At 39.1% G+C, this 22,207-nt stretch overlaps 1 protein-coding gene across 1 annotated transcript in view; it reads right to left on the reverse strand.

Annotated features, from left to right (window-relative positions):
• Positions 1-22,207, reverse strand: part of KCNQ1 (potassium voltage-gated channel subfamily Q member 1) — a gene marked incomplete at its 5' end in the record, with an annotated part of 365,071 nt that overhangs the window by 230,418 nt on the left and 112,446 nt on the right. The window contains 2 exons of the mRNA XM_082485244.1: positions 16,714-16,834; positions 19,892-19,957. Coding sequence (XP_082341370.1) covers positions 16,714-16,834; positions 19,892-19,957 — 187 coding nt within the window. The remainder of the gene's footprint in view (positions 1-16,713; positions 16,835-19,891; positions 19,958-22,207) is intronic.

Raw genomic sequence — 22,207 nt, forward strand, 5'->3', positions numbered from 1 at the left:
AAACTATAGTTCTGGAACTCTGTGCTCACGCAGCCTCACCTACAGAGAAAAATCGAGCAGATTCAGTTTTATGTTGAGAGTAGGACCGTGACCCGGGTAAAACACAATCACTGTCTGCACAGTTTAAATTTTAATGCTTCCCAACAAGCACCGGACACAGTGATTGCACCAAGTCTTCACTAATCGTATTGAACATCACCCAACTGGCCTTTCCAGGAACGCAATGAGAAGGGATGCAAAAGGGGGAAATGAGGCTTCTCAAGCACTATCCTCCCGTCCAAAACAAATTTGGAGAGATCTCCTACTCAATCCCTCTCACAGAATCAACAATCTTTAAACCAAGTCCACTTTCCAACTAAAATCCTTTGTATCCAGAGTTTTTAAAAGATATATTATGTTTAGACTTCCTTTTATTCCCTAGTCCTGAGGAGATATTAACACCTGACTGAGATGCCTGCAGGTGACAAGCATGGAAAGTACTGCAGTCACCTCATCTATGACCTACATAATCATATACATACTCATATATACATATATTTAACTTTTTAAGAACAAAACACTCAGTTTATCACATACACACAGACTTTTTTTTCTTCAAAAAAAGATTACAAATAAATCTTCTAGCAGCCTTTCTACTTGGAGCATTGGTGACTCTTGCTGAAATGTAAGACTGCACTCATGCCACCCTACAACACTTATTTTTGTCACCCAGTTGACTAATAATCCATGGTTGAGTAAATCAAAAGTAGGCATAATTTCATATATAACATGACTGCCCCCTTGTGTCAAACTGGATCCCCTTCCTTTACCAGGGGGATTTCTCAGAACATCTCTACTTATTTGTCTTTTATTAACATGAAAAAAAAAAAAATTAAACTAGTTTCTTGAGTATGAGACTAGAACTCTACAGTTCTTGAAACTATGACAAAACAAAACAATTTAGAAAATAGCGACATGTATTTCCAAAGTGATACAATCCTACATCACTGACAGGTTTATGAACAACAACTAAAAAGGAAAAAGCTGTTTCCCTTTCAAAGCTGTTTTCTTTGCATAATCTCTTTTTTCTTATAGGTCAGATATAAAATAAATTATATGAAGTCATATAGCCGGATTGTTAGCTAACTTCACTAAGTTAGAGATACAGTGTAATTCACTAGTAGAAGTGACTACAGAAGCCTGTGTCAATATGAGCAACATACCGTACTAAAAGGGGAAGATTCACAAAGGACATCAGAGGGCCAAGTGGGCACATAGAACATATACATGATATACGCTTACTTTTAAAATTATTCGTCCAAACAAAACAACACCTTTGCTGAGCACATTCAATTTGCAAATTCTGAGGGATTCATAAGGACTGTAATACTTTTCTAATGAGAATTTGGTCCCATGCGTAACGGACATATTAACACACCGCGCATGTGTTTGGAAACTTAGAAATTACTTCAAATGTGTTACGAAATGTTATGATCTGTCCTTTAGCACAAAGCGCACAGATAGGTATGTGGTGTTTACGCAGGTATCAGTAACCCGTGTGGCACCTGTGAAATGCCAAACAGGGCTCTGGAGTCAGGCCAGATAGGAGAGCGCTGCCACCAAGGAAACAGGGACAGATTGTTATGCTCCCCCCCCCCCCCCCCCCCTTTTTTTTATGTGTGTATGTTAGGCCAAGAGGGTGAAACTAAGCGTGAGCCTGTCGATGTGCTGGCAGATGGCAGTCAGTCAGAGCTAGATTAGGTGTTTGCCATCAAGAAGCAAGGGAAGAACTGGGTGTCTGTCTTTATGACGAGCATCAAGGAAATAAAAAATAAATAACTAATTAAATACGAGAGACCCTCTGGCCAAGACAGGCAGTCACCCATAAAAAGTGAGTCAGAAAACTGAACTAGAACTCTTCAGCATCAAAAACCCAGGCTACACTGCAGCCACTAAAAATGCCTCGTTTTTGCCCGTTTCACTCATCTATGGGTCTTTGGCAAAGTAAAACCAAAGAGCACTGTGATATGAATTGTTATCCAAACTACCAGTCTGCTTGCCCTTTGGCCTTCGGCACTAAACTTCAGCTCACAGGTCTCCCCTTCAGCCTACCCTTGGTGCGCTCTCAAGCTTGCGGAGCCACCAGGGACTCCCCCTCCTTTCTTCTAAAGAAGCAGCCACCCCTCTGCCCTACTGGCACATGCCCTGTGGGAGCACACACAGGAGTGACAGCAGGGAGCTGAACAGGGAATAAATAAATTCCTAGCTGCAGAACTCCAATGTCTTCTCCACATTGAAGCCCTGAGGCAGGACAAAGCACTGGCGTGGGGAGAAGTGCTGGGCCAAGGTGTTCCGCTGAACCTTGGAATAGGGGAACGCTGAAGGGGAAAAAGTGAAGAACCAAAACTAAGCAGGCAAGAACTGAGTTAAACTGATGGAAACAAGCAGCATATTCTGAAAGATCAGCATTGTTCACAGCAGATCTCACAGTTCTGTATCAGGAAACAGAGAGCTTTTGGACAGAAAGGTAGGAGTTAAAAAATGACAAAGTTAATTTCCTGGAAGTTGCTTCTTCTGAACACACATCCCCATCTGCTCCTAGAGGAGCACACATCTGTTCCTAGAGGAGCACCAAGTACCAAGGTGTCTAGAATGCAGCATCACAAATTTAGTATCTGAAGAATACGAAGCCTTCAGGACTTTAATAATCCGAGTCTCTGAAATACAGCAATGCCAACAGAATTAAAGGCATCGCATTCCAAGCATAAATGTGTCCAACGGTATCACCAAGATCTGCAAAATTCTCTCCCATATCCTCAGCTCGTTTCCTCCCCCCATAACTGCTGATTTGACTGTCCTTCCTGTTCACTGAAGCTTACATCCTTCAATTACTCTCTTTCCTCCTCTCTCCTTCCCCCCCAATCCGTCTGCTTCACCACAGCATCTCCAAGACTTGTCCCCTTCCTCTCCAACCCTCCCCCCCAAAAAATTCATGTAGGCAATTGTAATGCTCTCGCCTTTCAATGAGCTGACCAGAGGAGGTTCAGATGGGACAAGGGTAAGCCAGTAATTAAGGTACAGCTTTCCAACTAATTTTGCTTTCCTACTCTTTCTCTTTTCAGTCTCTGTGCTAGATCTGTCAGAACTGCCACATGCGCTTTGAACGTTTTCTCCATCACGCGTAACTCTCTATAGCTATCAATCTCATTTCTTTACTGCATGTTTTATATGTTCTGCGTTCTACACAAATGTCCCGCTTAATCAGAGAGGAACTAAACTCAAAAGCTTGCAGTTCAGATGTGGATACTCCCAGACTTCAGACTCTTGGCTTGCTTTTACCCTTTCCTCCTTTTCTCTCCTTTTTTTTTTTTTTTTTTTTTTTTTCTTTTTCCTCCCTTTTTCAGTTCTTTCTGACACAGGGACATCTTGCATACATTAAAAAAAAAAAGTCGTTAACAAATTAAAGACTCCTTCTCTCCAAATATTTCTAATAATTCATACTCCTCTCTGGGAATCTGCAAACTATGACTACAGTTCCATTAGGTATGATTTATATCAAACTGCTTTTTGAGACATTCATAACTTTGAACTGTACCTCCCTCAGAAAAAGAGTTCCTAGATGTATTGTGTCTTAAATATGCCATTCGTGGTAATGCTACAAGGCCTATAGTATACATTATTTGGCAGTTCATAGTTTACAGTAAAATACCAAAAGCCTTCAGACAAAAAGACAGAAACAATTAAGAACTCTAATAATCTGATCCTGCTGCTTGCAGCACACAATGATTTAAAATTATTCATGTGTTCCAATATGGAAGTGATTTAACATAATTTAGCAAACCTGAGACTTACATTAAGATGTAATAATGATGAATGGATGACACACAGCACACACAGAGAAAACCTCAGAGTCCTGCAGAGTAAAGGAACTACCCCTGAAGAGACCTGGCAGGTGCCCCCATGTGGGTGGCCAAAAAAAAAAAAAAAAAAAAAAAAAGGAAGACTGCAAATAGCCTTTAAAAAAAAAAAAAAAGATCAAGAATCTAGAGTGTAACAAAGGGTGTGGATAAGAATGCATTCCAAATTAGTATCTGAAAATTTTACATAGACAGGACTGGATTAGGTTTCTAAAATACAAAGCAGATGGGCTGAGAATGGAGAACACTTACTAAATTCACTAAAGAAGTAATACGCTGTGGTTGCATCTCTCCATTATTTATTATCCCAGCAGCCATTTTAGGACTCAAACACAGCTTCTGGAGCAGTACTTCCCCTGTACATGGTTCTCAGCGTAGGCCCTGTATATACCAGCAGCAAACCCAGTGCAAATACTCTACGATAAAGCACATATGCAAATCTTTACCTTTCCTTCTAAATAAAGACATTGTTAGTAAAGCCTAAACATTCTGAGGTACAAAGCAATTAAACAATAAGAAGGATAATGACTGGCGTTTCAACTTTTTAGTGTATTTATCACCGCTAGAACACGGATGAAGTTTTATAACATCTGTTTAACGATGCACCTGACTTCTTATTTCCCCTGCACTACTTATTCTATGGAATAGGTAATAACAAGAACCGTTAATTGTTGCACAGCTTGAAAAACTGCTGAGTATAGGGTGGAAAGAGAAGAAAGGCGAAATGAATGTTTGTGCTGCTCAACCAACATTTCTTAATATTAGATTGTGATTTTTTTTTTTCTAAAACCAGGTAAGTACAGCAGAACAACAGCCCATGATACAGTCTATTAATCCCAGTTTGCCAAATTTTCCTCAATACTGTGCTAAAATAGGGTAGTGCTTTCAAACCGAGGTTTCTGTCTCAGGCCCTTTTCAGGAGGAACTTGTACAGCATAACATCTCCAGACAGAACTGATTTTTGTTGTTTGTACGCATACTGCCAACCACAGCAGGACTCTAAATCCAGAGTGGGATTTCCGGAAACCAGTGCAATGAGAGCACACGCGTGCGGCAGCTCAGCATCCTCGGCTTTAGGTAGGACGGGAGAAGAAAAGGATGCATTTCACCTCTGCAACCTCCCTACACTCCCAACACAAAACTCTTGGACACTTCACACTCGGCAACAGAGGGAATCTGACCCCTGACTTGCAGACCTAGGTGAATAATGAATGCTTAATAGAAAGATTGTTTCTTAGGATTTCCAACCCCAACTGCGGTAAACTAAGCGCTGCTGCCAGCTCACGTCGCTAACAGAAGGAAAACTGACATCCCGCATCGCTCTGGTGCTGTCCTGCATGTCCCACCATCTGTGGCACAGCCCGAGACAGGCTTCCGTTTTGTCTTAAAATCAACTTTAAAATAATGGATTGCGAGGATTTGCAAACTATTCCCCACTGCCTAAAGCCTGTGAAGTCCACCATACCAAACCTACAACTCGAGAAGAATTATGCTCAGTTTAAGCACTTCTGGATCCCACTCTTAACTGCAGAATGTTTAAAGCAGCAAGGTAGGGCTCAGCGGTCATTGAACAGAGGGTAACTGGCACGCAGAAAGCCTGTATGGCAAACGCGAGTATAAACCGGTTGCCCTGGAACTCAATTTTACACAATATTGTGGTATTACACAATGTTGTGGTATTTTGGGTGTCTCTCATCAAATAAAAATGAGGAAATAATTTTTAAATACTAGACTTATTCCTATCATAAAATAATACCCTTTTAAAAAAATGGTTTGTTCACCATTTTTTGTTTGTTTTTATAAAAAAAAAAAAAAATAAAAACCAGATCTCATACATATGGGGTTTAAATTTTCAACAGCACTGGTGTGGTACTGGTGTCTATGATCGGTTTTCAAATTCTAGCCAGTGTCTAAATAGGTATTGATTAAAAAAAAAAAAAAAAAGCTACAAAGGTTCAAATGTTTCCTGAGTAATAGCTGCACTACAGGGGAAAAAAAAAAATAAAAAATCACGGGGATAATTCAAATATGTTTCGCTGCCTGTATGTTAAAGGTTTTGTCGAAGTGAACTTACTGTCAGATGTAGACAGACAAGTAATTTCCAAATGCGATCTCTCAGCAGGTACAGCTCTCTGTTCACTGCCCTTCACATTCTTGCATGTAAACTTTGGTAGTGACTGCAAAACGGTCAAAAAAATGGCCTCTTGCATTCATACAGAGCCTGTATGATGAATCTAGCCTGCCTGAACGTGCCATCCCTCAAAAAAAAAAAAAAAAACAACCCGCTGCACCTACAAAATGCGGCATGACGATCTCTAGTAAACCAGGAATCACACAACGAATGGTGTTTCTGCTGCGCTCTGCTCACTTCATCGCAGGACACTGCGTCAACACTGAAAGTCCTCTGCCTTTATTTTCAAGGCTCTAATTCATGCGGGCCCAAAATTCCTAAAAGATCAAGTCCCTGGGATCCGCACCACTCCCCATAACTCCTCTTTTCAGGAACAGTGACATTTCTGTACCAGTGTCACTTGGCTGCACGGGAGATGGGACTTCATTGTGGGGCGGACCCCTGACCAAAAGGACGTAAAGACAGACCCGACAACAACAGTTACCGCTTTCTGATCCATTTCCCTTTCGACGTTGCATTTATGCTTTTTCCACGTGAAGAAAAAGGGAAAAAACCGAACAGAAACGCATCGGTTTTCCTTGGGAAAGACAGACGTAGAGGAGTAACCGGACATAGCGATGCCTAGCTTCTGTGTTTACTTTTATCCCAAGAGGCACCCAGTAACCACAGAAATGGGTGTGATACAGGAACCCGAGAAAAACACCGATCAAAACACAACCACGAGCAACAGGTCAGGCGCTTAGCTTTAGTTTGCTAACAGGCTGACAACTGTTGTAAGGTATTTAAGGTATTTTGTCTGCAACACAATGAAAATGCTCTGGCTTTTCCCTCTTTAACTTCCTGTGGTGAGTAAAACCAAACGCACAGTTCTACACAGGGGAATGACAGAAAGCCCCCGAGACACTGAGTGAAATCACAACTATTTCCAGTCCCTTGCAGTCACAGGAAGAAAGTAAATTTCAGTCAACTGCTCCATGACCTGCCACGGGCTCTCTGCCCAGGGCAGGCACCCAAGGCCAGGCGCGCTGCCCTTCACACATCCAGCATCCAAGATGATGCATAAAGCTCCCTACTTTAACAGCTAAACTTTGGATTTGGCAAATCTTTCAAACAAACCTTTCCATCGCAGTAAGTGAGCATTTTCCAGTAAAGCTTTGCTACATCAGTAGGGTGTTAAGCATACTTGACCATGTTTTTAAGTTAGGGAAAAAAAAATTCATCAATAGTGATCAGAAACAGCAGCTGCAGAAGAAACTCTTTAATGTGTCAGTGCTGTAAAAGGATTTCCAGAGAAGTACAGCAAGAGGAAATTACCACATTAATTCTGAACTGGTCATACTGGCAGCAGTGTAAACCACTAGGGAATGAAGTTAATAGGAAAGATCAGTTGTATCGATAATATGTTCGAGCAATTTTCAGATCCCTTTTACCCACAGAATGTGCACCATGTAATTTCCTCAACAATTACAGGATTACAGCAGGTAAACTATCCCATTTACACCTTTTGCAATTGTTTTCCTGTGTGTTAATACTGCTACAAAAAAATCGTTTTCCTTCAGCACTGCTGTCCTGTTGCACTGTTCAGCAATCTTTAAACCAGCTGCTGATTTCCACTTTTCCAATGTAATGCGCTTTACTACAAAAGATGCTCTCACAAGACCTTATTAGAAATGAAACATTATCCAAGTATTAAGATACAAATGTCCCTTGGGTCACACATGCCTTTTGTTTTTAATACCATAATGCTCCGTGCCTGGATTTGATAATTGAGCCTGGAATTAGATAATTAGGTCAAAAAAATACATTAGACAAACTATTTGCTTGTTACACTGTGTTGGTTTCCACCTCTGTCTGCCCCAAACACAGACACAGGTATCTGTAACTACACTCTCATCCATAGCCATCACTTCCCTAATGAAAAGAAATATTTACAAATGCTAGCATTTTGACCAATATTAGAATTATAATTTTGCTAAAAATGCTCATTTACTAGTTTGTACCTGCACACGGAATAAGTCTCAGCGGTCAACTATGTCTCTCGGTTGGCACATACCAATCTTGAGGGGAATTCCTACAACCTTGTACTGAACCCAAATTGACTTTTGCTGGAGAGCCGTGATGCCAAATCCAGGTATGTTTGCTACACTGATTTAACATAGTAGATGCAGCATATGTGGGCATAATGCTGCCCGCAGATTTCAAAGTATGCTAATTTAACTGCTATTTAAAAGTATTAAATTTTACAACGTCATAGTAAGTATTTTGTTATCACGGTAGTAGAAAACTATTATTTGTTATATAATGAATAAACCGTTAAACAAAACTTCTATCCTGTATATTGGATAAAATAATGCCCACCAAAAGAAGCGTGCATATTGTAAACTACTCAAGCTTTTCACTTCTTTTAGTATATCCACCACATATAAACAAAAAGTAAAGCTATCCTCCACCATCTGAACAGAAAGAAAATGATCATTTATGCTTTGAATTTTAATTCTGGGTTAACTTCAGTCGACAATAAATTTAACTTTTAAAAATGCGAGATAAAACTGGGACATTTTTATTGTGTCCCCCGCTCAAAAAAAAAAAACAACATTTTTTGGTACTTATTATTCTGCATGGTGCCCAAATTAAGGGATGATAAAAGTTAGTAAGTGGGGAGTTGCTTGTTGTTTTTACAGCATAGGAGCCCTGTACTTCTGAATCACTAAGCAGCTGGAGTCTGGTTTAATTACTTAACATCAATCAAGATGTAAACCAGCACTTGGAGACCAAGGAATGCAACGTTCATCTGCAACACAAAAGAAATAGCTAAGCTATCTTAGCTTCTGCCTAGACGGTTTGTACACTAGGAAAAGTCAACACATTACTTTTATACTATGTCAGTAACATAAAATAGCCAAATAGTAATTTTACACATTACTCGAATACATCAGTGACAATTTGTAGTAAGGGAAAAAAGATCACGAGAATATTATTTCGTAAAGGCTTGAAACCTCTAACACAGAACGTATTTGGCCAGTGCTACCCTCTGGCAAATAGCAGCACCAGTATACGATAGCACTTCCCTCTCCAATGAATAGATAGATGGAAAATTAAAATAAAATAAAAGGAGAGGCAAAATTGCAAACTCTAGTTTCCTGCCTGAATTTTTCACCTGTTAACTCTCTAAGCTTGTGAAATACAATTCTTTTATTGTGCTTTTGCTAATATTAAGAACACAGCACGGCAACGCTGCATTCAACTCGATGAAGCGCTACAGCCTGTCTTTTACAAGATCAAAGGAGATGATCTAATTATCCCTTCTGGTCTTCAGATCTACAGATGTAAACTACACGCTCTATCTAATCTATGAAAAAAGCAACCACCCACCATAGTACACAAGAATTTCTCCCCGGAGATAAAAGAAACAAGTAACCGCATGGGACAGATGTTAGCCACATTACTTATTGCACTGTCGGAAGCAGCTGAGTTACTACAGCGTTGAGGATGAAATAAGACACCGTCAAGATCTGCCCAAGTCTTCAGCACATCTCAGGTAATCCATCTATAGAAGCGAAGATTATAAATAATTGCCTGTATCGTGGAACATCATGTCAAAATGATACGTCAAAATCAAAAATCAGTCAACTTTAGCCAACTCTGTAGAGGACATCAGATGAAGAACACAGAAACTGTCCATGTGCTGAGATCCCACCTATCAGACATCATACAAACAAAGAACACCAACAGTCCCCAGCTCAGAGCTTCCAATCCAGGCACAGGATGACAGATTAATTATATACAGACAGATGCAACAGCACCTGGAAACATGGCGTCACATTTGTCTCAGCACAGGAGTGGCTACAGTACTCTTCAGGCGCAGAAAAGATTTTACAGTGATTTTTAATCAAGGCAGCTGCACGAGAAAATGTACAACGCTGGCACTATTAGCTCATTGCTACAGTGGGAACGCCGTAGCTCTTTTGGCAGGGCTTCTAGCTGGTATCAACACCCATAAGCCAGAAGTAAAATTCTTATAAAGTACGATGAACATACTAAAATACCCATTTGCCTTTCAACATTTAAGAGATGAGTTTGCTTATGTCCTGCTCTACTACAACCGCTCAGCTCTTGAGCTGCAGACAAGCTTTGCAGCCCCCTAAAACTGGGCCTACCTAGCAAACTAATAATTTCTCAACTTAAATCAAAGACGCTTTGAGTCCTCTTTGATGACTATACTGTGTTGATCATTGCTCACTTAGGGGATTAGCCACACTTAGGACTGCATTGCCGCATCTCTTCCCCTCCCACGCAACCTACAACGAGAAAGCAGAATGGGATGATGACACCAAAGTGATTACAGTGTCTCGTTAAACACCGATCTGGGGTTTCCTTCTGAAAAAGGAACTTTCCTGATTGCTTGTTAAACCAGATTTAGGGACAATTCATATTCTCAAGTGGCTCAAAGCAGCTGAATAAGACAAATCAGATTCTTGCTATGTCCAGAATTCTAGGGTCAATGTCTATGCCCAAGTTTACGGTCAATTTATAACGAAATCACGGGATATAACGATGCTTTTCCATACCAAAGGGAACAACTCGGGGAAACAGATTTCCCCCTTTTTAGCAAACTATCAAATCAGCGGAGATTGTAAGCAGCATTTCTAAGGAAGTTTGACTTCATACTGAAACGTGCGAAATGAAAAAGGGATGCTGCCCAGCGTACAGCAAGAACTGAGACTTTCCTGTTGCAAGTGAAGTAAATGACTGGGATAACAGCACATAACAGTAACCAGAGATGTTTGAACATTAAGCTCTGGTCTTAACTCAAGCATGTTCTTACACACAGTTGCCATCGCTGCTATTCTTCTAACATGCCCTGTCATTAATGATAAAACAGACCCCATGCAAATCATGGTTTAAATATTGTTAGCAGCATTTCAGAGAGAATTCTTGTGACAGCAGAAGTCAGCTGTTACATCTGGCCACTCAAAAGTGAAAAAAAAATATTTACTCAGACTTCAGAGGGTCATTTTGGTATAGAAGAGGAAGATAAAAGCAGGGATCTTTTACAATATGAGCTAGCAAATCAAAGCAAATAGGGAATCCACTCACCGATAATCCAACAGAAAAGAGACGGTTATACAACGCATTCAGCACTGTTTGTTCTAGGCAACGTGGTTATATCTCATGCCAACAGATTATATGCTGGCAACTAAAGCACGGAAGGAACACTTAATAAAAATCTTCAAGACAAAAGAAAGAAAATACTACTTCCCAGAAGAGCCAGTGGTAACTGCAGCACCATGGACACTGCACTCGGTGTTTACCAGCACACTTTATTGCGATTATTTCAATTATATTTCAAAGTGTCCAAAAGCATTCATTTCAGTCATTCAGAAAGATCCCTCTGTTATCTGTTTCCTCTTAATCTGGAAATTATTAAAAAACACTGAATTTGGTTGCTTAATTATTCCACCTATCGTGCTGTTTAACAAAGAGGGCTTTATTTTTAAAAACACCTCCACCATTGGAGCCTGCCGTTTATTCCTAATACAATGCCGAAAAGGCTCTCTACCACACCCGAGATGCTCATGGAGATAGTACAGAAGATAAAGCTGACGTCACAATACAGATTTTTGGGGGGATGAAAATAAACTTAACAACAGAAAGTGCTTTTTGTTTGTAAACTAATGCTATATTTCAGCGTATGCCTACAGTATTAAATCTAAGATCGCAGCAGTATGCCATTGCAAGAAAGCCTCCGTTGAAATTTTATTTGTATGCTGACAAAACCAATCCTTAACTAATGAAATGTGTTTTCATCACCCCAATAGAGAGATATATGAAAGACGTGGGGAAGAGTCATTAAAACACCAAGAATTATTGTTATTTTGACCATATAGACAATAACAGGATCTCAAATGTGCAATATCAGCAACTGCTTTCAACAAGAAATAAATTTCCTGAAGTCAGCTGATTCCACTGTAATTCTTTCACACACACACAAAAAAACAATCGAGAGAAAGATGTATATGAACTACACTCACAATTTAAAGACCAAGAATTTTGCCAGCAATTTGCATAGGTAGAGAATATATTGGCTTACATAGTCTCATGACAGCAAGTACTTTATTTAGTGTGATACTCAAGGGGATAGAACTAGGTTTGAGTTCTTCAAAGGGTCTCACCAGTTTCTTCAAACTTTGTAAAAAAACAAGCTACTTATATATATATATGAAAAGAGTTTAAATACAGTACCCAGAGACGACCTTTGATTTACGCTTCAATTTCTCAAGTAAATTTACAATATATTTAGAGATAGCATTTCCCTAAAAGGTTACTCTTACTAAGAAGCAGAAAGAAACACCAAACATTTATACATCAGAACTGATCAAACAAACCACTGTCTAATAAGCTGCCAGGCCCTGAGAATGGGAAACTACAGAAATAACAGACATCAACTTATTTTTTATCCAGTAGCATTTCTGAAAGATTCATGCAGAATGCGGAGCTTCTTTTAAACTTCCTTAAAGAGGTGAGAAATATTCAAATAAAGATATTAGATAGAGAGTTCTTCATTGTTTTCTTCTCTTCCTTTTTCAGCTCAGTTCCACCCACTTCGCCCTCTCCCTCCCATTTGCATCCTTAGAAGCTTCATTAACTTCTTTTTGCTACTTCAGTTAATGCTAAATGTAAAGTTAAAAAAGGTGCTGAAATTACACAATTATACAAACATATGGAAAGAACTCTTGGTAGCTGAGGCTCAGCTACAAGCAGCATCGATTTTCCACTGCTTTAAAATGCAAATAGAACAAAAGAGCCAATGAAGTGAAACGGGGAACAGGAGACAATATGGGAACACACTGATTAGAGAGAAAGAAAACAGTGAGAAGTCCAAAGGAGAGGTGTGGTATTGCTACAGACTAGTTTCCTATTGCACTTTTACAACACAACCGATCACAACCATTAAACAAAGCATTGAAAAGCCAAGTCTTATCTCAAACAACACACTGCCTACTGCATTCTTCAAACTGTTACGGTTCTAAGTGAGATCCGTAATAGCTAATTACATAGATTGCTCTGCTTGAATCTGCATCTTCTGCTTATAAGACTTCTCACCTCGAAGGAAAAGTGCAGTCACCCTTCCACGTGCTGCTATCTTATTCTATATTTCTGCACGCACCTTCTGCAAATCTGTTTTTTTGGGGTTTTTTTTGTTTGTTTGTTTGTTTTGATTTTGTTTTTGTTTTTTGTTGTTTTTTTTTTTTTTCTCTGACATTTCCATCACTTTCCTGTTTGAACATCAGGTCTTAAAGTGCTTCTATTATTAACTTTGTTTCCTCAAAGTGGTAGTGGCAAATGATTAACCGGTACAGTAATCTTTCCACATGAAAGATTTCCCATTTCTAATTCCACAGAAACAGGGCTACATTTAGCATAATATTTGTTTCAAAACAGATTTGACATACAGCCAGGAGTACGTCCTGCAAAAAAAAAAAACCCACACCTGCGTATTTATTATTAGACACAAACCCAATCCTATTAAATTCACTGGGAATATGCACCTACATTTATAAAAAGAGAATAATTTTTGCATAAACAAGCACGGCACTGAAATTCAATTTAAAGAGGACTTTAGGCCTAAAAGCCTGAAGCCCTTTGTCATAAGGGTTGAAAGATGGCATTTTCTTTCCATGACCTAATGCAAGCGAGAAAACAAACTTAGCCTCATTCTTTTTTTAAGCCACAACGATGCCGAGAGTTTGCCTGTCAGTAACGGTAGGTACCCCACACTTTTGCCAGATTTACATTACCTGTCAAAAGGAAATATTTTTCATACTGTCAACTGAAAGTCACTTTCCAGTTGCATGTCTCCAATTAACTGTGTAATACTTACTCATACATTTATGACTTTCAAAAATTAATGTTTATTCTGGAGTCACCTTTCTGTGGTTTATGGATAAGCTAATTCATACATTGCAATAAATACAGAATCGACCAGGAAATAGTTCTATGAATCTCAAATCCAAGCATCCTTAAATCAAGAGTTTTATATTATGCTTCCACTTCTGAAACTGTCTTCAAGCTTCTGTTCCTCTGACAGAGTATGAATTGCTTTTAAGACCTGAAACTAGAGATATTTACACTTAATTTGACTTTTCCATACTAATTTGTTTTCATAGCTGGTGCTGTATTTTTGTTACGTACTTGGGTTCAGACTTGCATATGGTTGCTTATTTCCTTATCAAGAGATCTGGAGCGATTATACTGTATATGTGATGGCTTTAAGGAAATAAAATGCTTCGCAACTGGGGACATCAGAACAAAATAATTCAGCCTACATTATCTCAAGCACAGCATTAGCTTTCAAGCCCAAATTAAAACACACACACCGATGAGTATCTGAAATGACTAACCACTTTTATTACACTGAAAATTAGTCTGTGGCTTTGCACATGGAGATCTATCTATTGCACAATTCTAAATTTGATCCTTAATTCTGTGCCCACATGTCTAATGCAGGTCCCACGAACATGTGTAACCAGCTCATAAATATTTGTTCGCTAGGACTTTGAAATGAAAAATGAAAAAAAGAAAAAAAAAAAAAAGAAAAAAAAAAAAAAAAGAGTATTTGTCTAAATAATTCATGGAAATTGACTGGTCTTCAGCATCCAGCAACACAGGTACCCAGTGCAGCACAGCAGCTTGCTTTCCAACTGCCTCAAATGCAAGCAGACCACACAACCCCACAGCAAAACAAACATTGGAATATTTCTCATTTCAAAATATTCGGGTATATCTGTAACCCGAATGCCAATACTCCAACTGGCATTATGAAACACAGGGTTTTCGCTAACTTTTTGCCAAACCTTTGTATCTATAGGCTGATCTAGCATTATTTCAGGCCTTTTAAAATACACTGCCTACAAAGTAAATGCACTTCTAAGTGAACAGTTCTCAGGTGCTACAACATTTGGGCACCCATGCTTCAAAGAGACACATTTAAATTAATATTTTATGCGGTTTTGCATTTAATCCAATTTATCCAGTTGTGAATCTAAAATCAAAGTCTTAAAAGAAACAATGACTTCCATCTTCTTCAACCCTAGCAGAGACTCAATGCAAGCAATAAGGGGCCACGTTTTGTAGCATCCCATCACTCACGACCTAGGGGACTCTAGGGAGATTTCAACAAAGGTCAGAACCAAAAATTAAGGAAATAAAAGTGAAATATGTGAGTTACCAAAAGACTAGGGTGTTAATTTGGTAAGGTTCTGCAGCTGATACACATTACCTATATGCTGAGATCTCCCACAAGTAAATAGGAAAAAAAAAAATCTCAGATGTTACACAAGTTGGACTTAAAAGTGACGGAGCACCTTATTATTTGAAATTTATCAATGAAGGTGACAATGAGAAATAACTAAATCATTCCCAAATCCAAAAGGGATAATGAAAACTCCTACCAAAGCTTATTTCTCTTAAAGAAAGCCTGCAATGTTGTGGTAAATTCAAGTTTAAAAAAAGCCACCCAAAGGAAACTTCTAGATCTGGCTTTGCTGCTCCGTTGTTCTTCTCTAAGGCATGAGGAAATTTATGACTTCCTCCTCCTGCTTGTACCAGTAAGAAATCTTCCAGAATACAAGTCTCCTAAATCCTCTGCCTACAAATACACGTGCATCTAGGTGATTCAGCTGAAAATGCAAGTCCGTTTGTTTGGGATCAGGGAAGACTCCCCCCAAACCTACTTTTTGTTAAAAACGCCTTTCTTAAGTGGCTATAAAAAGTACGTTTGTGCTTCTCTGCTATTTATACCGTATAGGAAGAAGGCCTGAAAATTGGCAGCAGGCACTTCTGCATGTTTTGTACCTCAGAAATATAAAGTATGCCAAGAATTTTCATCTGTGGTTTCACTGCTGAAATCCTCAGATTTCTAGGAATAGGAGGGGAAAAAATTGTCTCGTTCCTCTGCTAGAAGACATACTGTCACACATCTACTATGGTAAATAATAAGCATTTGAGAGGAGTTTGAGTTAAACAATGACAGAAGTTTTTTTTTTTTAAGGGTTTGAATTAAAATCTTTTACAATTCCCATTTATTTTGGAATAATCCGAGAACCTGGAGATAACATTTTAACATGAGAGACATGGAAAATCATCTTTTAAAAGGAAAAGAAAACAAAACCCAAACTAAAAAATACAGGCCTATTTCAAATCATTTTTATATACCACAAAGCAGTAATAAAGACCAAAACAGATTTTTTCTTCCAATGCAGATCATCATCTGACTATGAGAGAAGGTGCTGCTGAAATGGAAAGGCTGGTGTTTCATAAGTAGCATTTCAAAATTTGCAGTTTACAGCTATTCCACTGGAAAATGGTTGAGGGAGTAACATAATTCTCAACAGGCAGGTACTCCCACACATTGTCTCCATGCGAAAATCTTGAGGCTATCAACCACCAGCTGCCCAGAGACATTAGCTAAAACCTAAAGCCTTGTGTCACAGCCAAGTGAACTTTTCCTTCGGTCAACACGAAGATTTACTGGCACTCAGAACAGTATACACCGACTTCAAGGTAAAAGGAGTTTGACGCAAATATCTGAGATAGCCCTATCAGCTCCATATTTCAGCTCCTCCCACCTGAATTGCCTCCTCTTGTCTAAGTCAACTAATGCACAATTCAATAGCCTTGACTTACTGTGAGATGTGAGTTATTGGGGTCAGCAGTGTCTCACCCTCCAGGTCAAGCTCATCGGCAAAGCTGTTGGTCCTGACGAAGGGTCCTGTGTTCACATCTAAAAACGTCGGGCTTTTTTTCACTGTGAGGAAACATGCAGGTAACAGTTAAAGCAACAGCATTCAGCTTTTTCAAGAAAGGTCTACCACTTGTTTGGATCTCTGAAATTTTAACAGAATATCGGAAACAGAAGTTACTACCAAAAAATGCATGTACTGCAGAGTTTGTGAAAAGTAAAACTTTAACTCTCCTTCTACCCAAAGAATTTCAACTTCTGCTGAAGACTTAAAGCTAATATTTTTTCCTTTTTTTTTTTTTTTTGTTAGTACTCCTCATAAACAAGAATGCAGAGTATCTATATCACAGGCGGCTTCATGCATTACAAAACTTATTGTACAATACTGAGCCATACCACGGACCACCGCTCTACAGCAACAGCGCATTCAATGACAAGATCGGTTCCTTTTTACATAACTCTACTTCGTGGTTTAGGTTATAACACCAGTTTCTGGAGTGTAATTACTGTGACTAAGATGAAGAAACCAGGCCTAGATCAACAAAGGAGCCCAGGTATTTTCATGGTGAGTGGTCAGCTCTTGTCAAGCACTATCTGAGCTGGTCTACTGGTTCCCAATCCTGCTCACACTTAGGCACAAGGATGCTTCATCTTTTGAGCCCAGACATGAGACAGGCAGCAAGATGTTCAGTTCATCCAAGATGAGGTCGTTAGCGGGGAGGCCATTTCACAGAACTTCAGATATTGAAAACATTTAGTGGCAAAGTTAACCAAAACTTTCGTGCACCCAAGAAATTAGGCAGGGTATTATAAATTTCATCTTTAAACTAAGGCTCCTAAATTCTGCCTGACTCTAACAATAACAACCTTAAGTGCTTTATCCAGCGTGGTCCTAACACTTGTTCGAGAAGCCACAAAATTTGCATATAAATAAAACCATTATTGTATTTATACATTATTGTCAATTAATTTTAGAGAGAATAAAACCAAGTGTGAAATTCTGTAGAAATCATAGGAAGATCGTGACACATCCACAGAAATCTTTATCTGTGCAACTGGCTGGATCATCATGAAATAATTATAATGTTGTAATTTATGAAGTCTCTACTGTATTAAATACTTTGACAGTAAATAATGTCCTGACAAAATGCAACATGAAAGCTAAATACAGCAGAAATAGTTAACTTAAATGTAGCTGAATTTAATGAGAATAGAAGTGGGGATATCAGGAAATTTTTTTTTTTTAAATGCAATCATTTTACTTGAGTAAATAAGTATCTTCATATGGCAGAAATGGAGTTGAACTTTTACAAATAATCAGAATAGAAAATATTATTGTATCATCAGACACATGGTCATTCGGAATTACAATGGGAAAGTCTGCTCCCCAGAAATTGAAATAGGAGAGGAAGATCTCTGAAATCACAGTAAAAAAAAAAAAAAAAAAAAAGAGACAACTGCTAGGAGACAAAATTATACTTTAAAGACAAATTAAAAGCATGAGCCCCTTGCACAACTTAAAAATGAGAATTCTATACTAAGTTTTAGCAAATGTTAGCTTCCCATTTTTGCTTTTAGTATCACGTTATTTAATCACTTTGCTGTAGCCATCATCCAAGATAGTGGCTGTGTGAAACACGCAAAATAATTCAGATATGCAGCAAAATGTCTTTAAAACAGACCCCTTTTGGCTTGCACTAAATGAATTTTCACTGTTTTCATTTCTGCAAGATACGAATGAAACTTTCCAGGTTTCTAGGAAAGGAGGAGTCACGGCCTTTTTAGCTTTCCTGATGACAAGTGATAAAACTGCTGAACCTAAAACCATGTGAAGCGTTTGCTGAACACTCATTAAACTGTGCTTACGAGAGATACAATACAACACAGTACACAAGTGGGTTTGCAGAAATGGTTATTCTTGGATCATTCGCAGTTACTGCTTTTCAATTTCTTGGGAGGGGAGAGGAGTGACACAATGTAAAAAGAACGAGAAGTCAAGACTGTACATCAGCCTATTTGGAAGTGCTGTTATCTGAGAATACAGAGATGAAGGGCTGCTTAATATGAGGCAAATATGTGATCTCCCTCCCTCTCCGTATTTTAAAATTTCTAAGACGACCATAACCAAGATGAGTCTGTTCTGGTGAACAGTGCAGCCCTCTGCTCTTTATGCAGTCATTCTTAAATGTATGTTTCTGCTTCCAACATAAAGGAGGAACCTGCTCGCAGAGAGTGAGAGGAGGGACCAAGGAAAGAACGTGGTATTAACGAGAGCTCCCCTGCCACAAAGTGCCTTGAAACAAGGCTCAAGCAGAGCACCAGGGAGCATTTGCTGCCACAGCGTATTTTTTTTTATTTATAAAAACAAATTCATCGCCGTTTGACTTTGGAGGAGTCTTTCTCACAAAGCAGTGTTAAACAAAAAAAGCGCATCATAAAAAAGAGACTCAATTTCTAACTAAGTAGGCTAAAGGGAAAAAAAAAAAAGGAAGCCTTAGAAACTCATTTTCAATGGATAATAATGAGTGAAAAGAAACAGGGAACAGATGTAGCAAGGGATATTTACAATAATTCAGGGGTCTCCAAGCTCATTTTAGGGGGGTTGTACTAGATGATCTTTAAAGGTCCCTTCCAACCCAAACCATTGTATGATTTTATGAACTTTCCATCAAGGATTATAATCACAATAACAAGAAATTACTGATGGGTTTTCTATAGTACCAACACAACAATTTTATATACAACATGATGTGTATGCAGATGCTTTCCTGGTAGTGGCTAGCAAGACAGAAAATATTTTACGCTTCCTCTTTTGCAAGCACAGACAAAAAATTTAACACACTTTAAAGCATTTTTTTCATGGAAAATCTGAGGTTTAATGAACTCATTTAAAAAAATACCTCTGTTCTGCAGAAAATTTCTCTTTTTTTTTTTTTATTTAAACATTCACAATTTACAATCTGAAAACCTTTCCAAACTCAAAATTCTACTGACTTTGCCTATGCTTTCTGTAAAAGCCAGCACTATAATTTTCTGTGCCACAGTAGGCAACTCCAGACAGAGCATTGCAAAGATTTAGTAATTAACAAAGGTGATGGAGCAATGAAATATTATGAGCTTTACCTGGAGAGGAAGGAGCGCTGGAAGACTGCTGGTCTGTGGAAAAGGATGGCCAGGAGCGCTGACAATCTGAGTCAGAGTAAAGATGCACATAAAACAAAGAGAGATAGGAGAGGGGGTATGGGGAAGGAAAAAAAAAAAAAAAAAAAAAAAAGGAAAAAAGGTCCAGACAGGCAGCTGAGGAGATGCAGACATACCTAAAATACAGTATGTTGTACCTAACATCTTTAAAAACAAAATAAAAAATACTGTGGGAAAGAATTTGTATGAAACTCTTCTAATGTGTATTACATGTTAGAAGGATGTTAAACCACCACTAGGGGAGGCATTGTGTCTCTTCAAACCCATTCTTCATGACAGTGTCACCTGCTGCAAGATATTCCTCCCTACGTGCCAGTCCCATTTTGAGGGAAGTAATCTACATATTTGCCCTTTCCATCCTGACTTTAGGGTTTCCTCAGGTGTTTCCCTTTCCAAGATGTACAACCTCATACGGGTCAGACCCTTCTTGCTCCGGTTCATACCATTCACGGTGGTGTAGCCCAGCTCCTGGACAAATTTCAGTGCCGTCAGGTGGACAGATTAGTACTGCCACCCGTGTTGGAAGTGGCCTCGCATACCCCATAAAAAGCATTTGAAGCTGCCGACCTCAACTATGTAAGCCAAGTGCCTGCCTCAAGCTGAATTTCTTGGGGAAAAGTTTCAGGCAAGCAAGAGGAGTCAATGATGAGAAAGAGACTCAGCAAAACGTACCATTTATGCTATGTTTAGTTCTTTTGAATAGCATTATCCTTTTAATAATCATTTCATTAAGAAATGCCTGTGGACTCACACACTGGGACACAGCGATATTTTTCAGAAGCGTTGCCTTACTTTCACGCAAAGAGAAAAACTCTCCAAATATAAATGTATTGGAGTTAAAAAAAGGGGAAACCCCCCCTCATTTTGCAAGCATTCTGTCAGCGCTAGGCACGCTCCTGCCACGGCTCTTGGGTCTTTGCTGGACTGATGATGCCAGGAGAAAGGAGGAGGGGAGAAAAGTAGGTGGAAATCTCTGGCTGCACAAGGATGTTGGCAGGGAAGCCAGATGGGGGATGCAGGAGTGTGAATACTTGAATATAAGTGGGCAGCCCAAAGAGAGAATCCGAATTTACTGAATATGAGAAAGCAGCGTATGGATATGCGACCAGAAGCTTTCTGAGGACCAAATTAAAGCTGAACGAGCATCCTTTATTCTTGTGCTTCCGGATTTCTTGTTTCTGAGCTTTTCATTTGGCAGCTTCAGTTTTTTGTGTAGGTAATCTTACTCACGCTAAGTACAAATACACTCTCCCCTCTTATTTCTTTGAGTCACTGTGAGAACAGTGTTAGGTAACGTCTCAGGTTCACTGAGCTCACGCTCCGTGGCTAGGAAATAGAAACTGAACCTATGCTACCTGACAACGGTCCTCTGAGATTTCCCCAAGATGAAGGAATTTCTTGTTCATATAAACCAGGTGATTTCATGGCTTTTGCTGCTCTCCTGAGCTTGTTCCACCACGCTCACCCCGAACAGAGATGCACTGCTTGGAACACAGGAGAAAAGCGGAAACCAGAAAACGGGCAAATAAAGGACCGGTCAGGGGAAGTGTCAAGGAGATACCGTTTCTTTTCTGCTGTTTTACCACCTTAATTGCACCTGTGCTCCATGTGGGTTCAGAGGAGAAACTGAACGTTGTATCTTCAGGCAATTTAATCCAAGCCTGCGCATCCTTGCTCTCAGTTACTGAAAAGAAGCCTCCATTGTCTTTAGTGGATACAGAGCGGGCAACTTACAGGTGGCGCGCAGCACCCTCACTAAATCACAGAGGTTTTTTGCCCAGACCTAGCGCTAGTCCTAGAGTCTTTGGGGAACGCTCAGCCGTTAAGAAAGTCCCTCAGCAGGTACATTAGGAACATCACAGGACTACATGGCTGCTGAAGTGATCGCAGAATCCAGGCAAACAGTAAAACAAATTATTTAATTTATGAGTCCCCATCTGTTCACAAATATCTACAGAGCATTTTTTACGGGAACAGATGCACGTACTTCAGAATGCACAATACTAGAGGTCAAATCTGGAAATTTTCCTTCCATCCCAATCTTTTTGTTTAGAAATTAATTTTCAGCTGTGTGTATATAAACTTATACTTTATTTATATGTAGATTATCTTTTTCTTTTATGTATACATGAGCATTTTTTCTTAATTATGTTGAAAAAAGAGATCATCTATTTATATAAATGAGTGCTCACTTTTCTCTTTATAATGAAACTGTGGGTGCAATTGTGATCACAAGTG

Source organism: Vanellus vanellus (genome assembly GCF_965231255.1).
Source record: "Vanellus vanellus genome assembly, chromosome: 6".
Taxonomy (NCBI): domain Eukaryota; kingdom Metazoa; phylum Chordata; class Aves; order Charadriiformes; family Charadriidae; genus Vanellus; species Vanellus vanellus.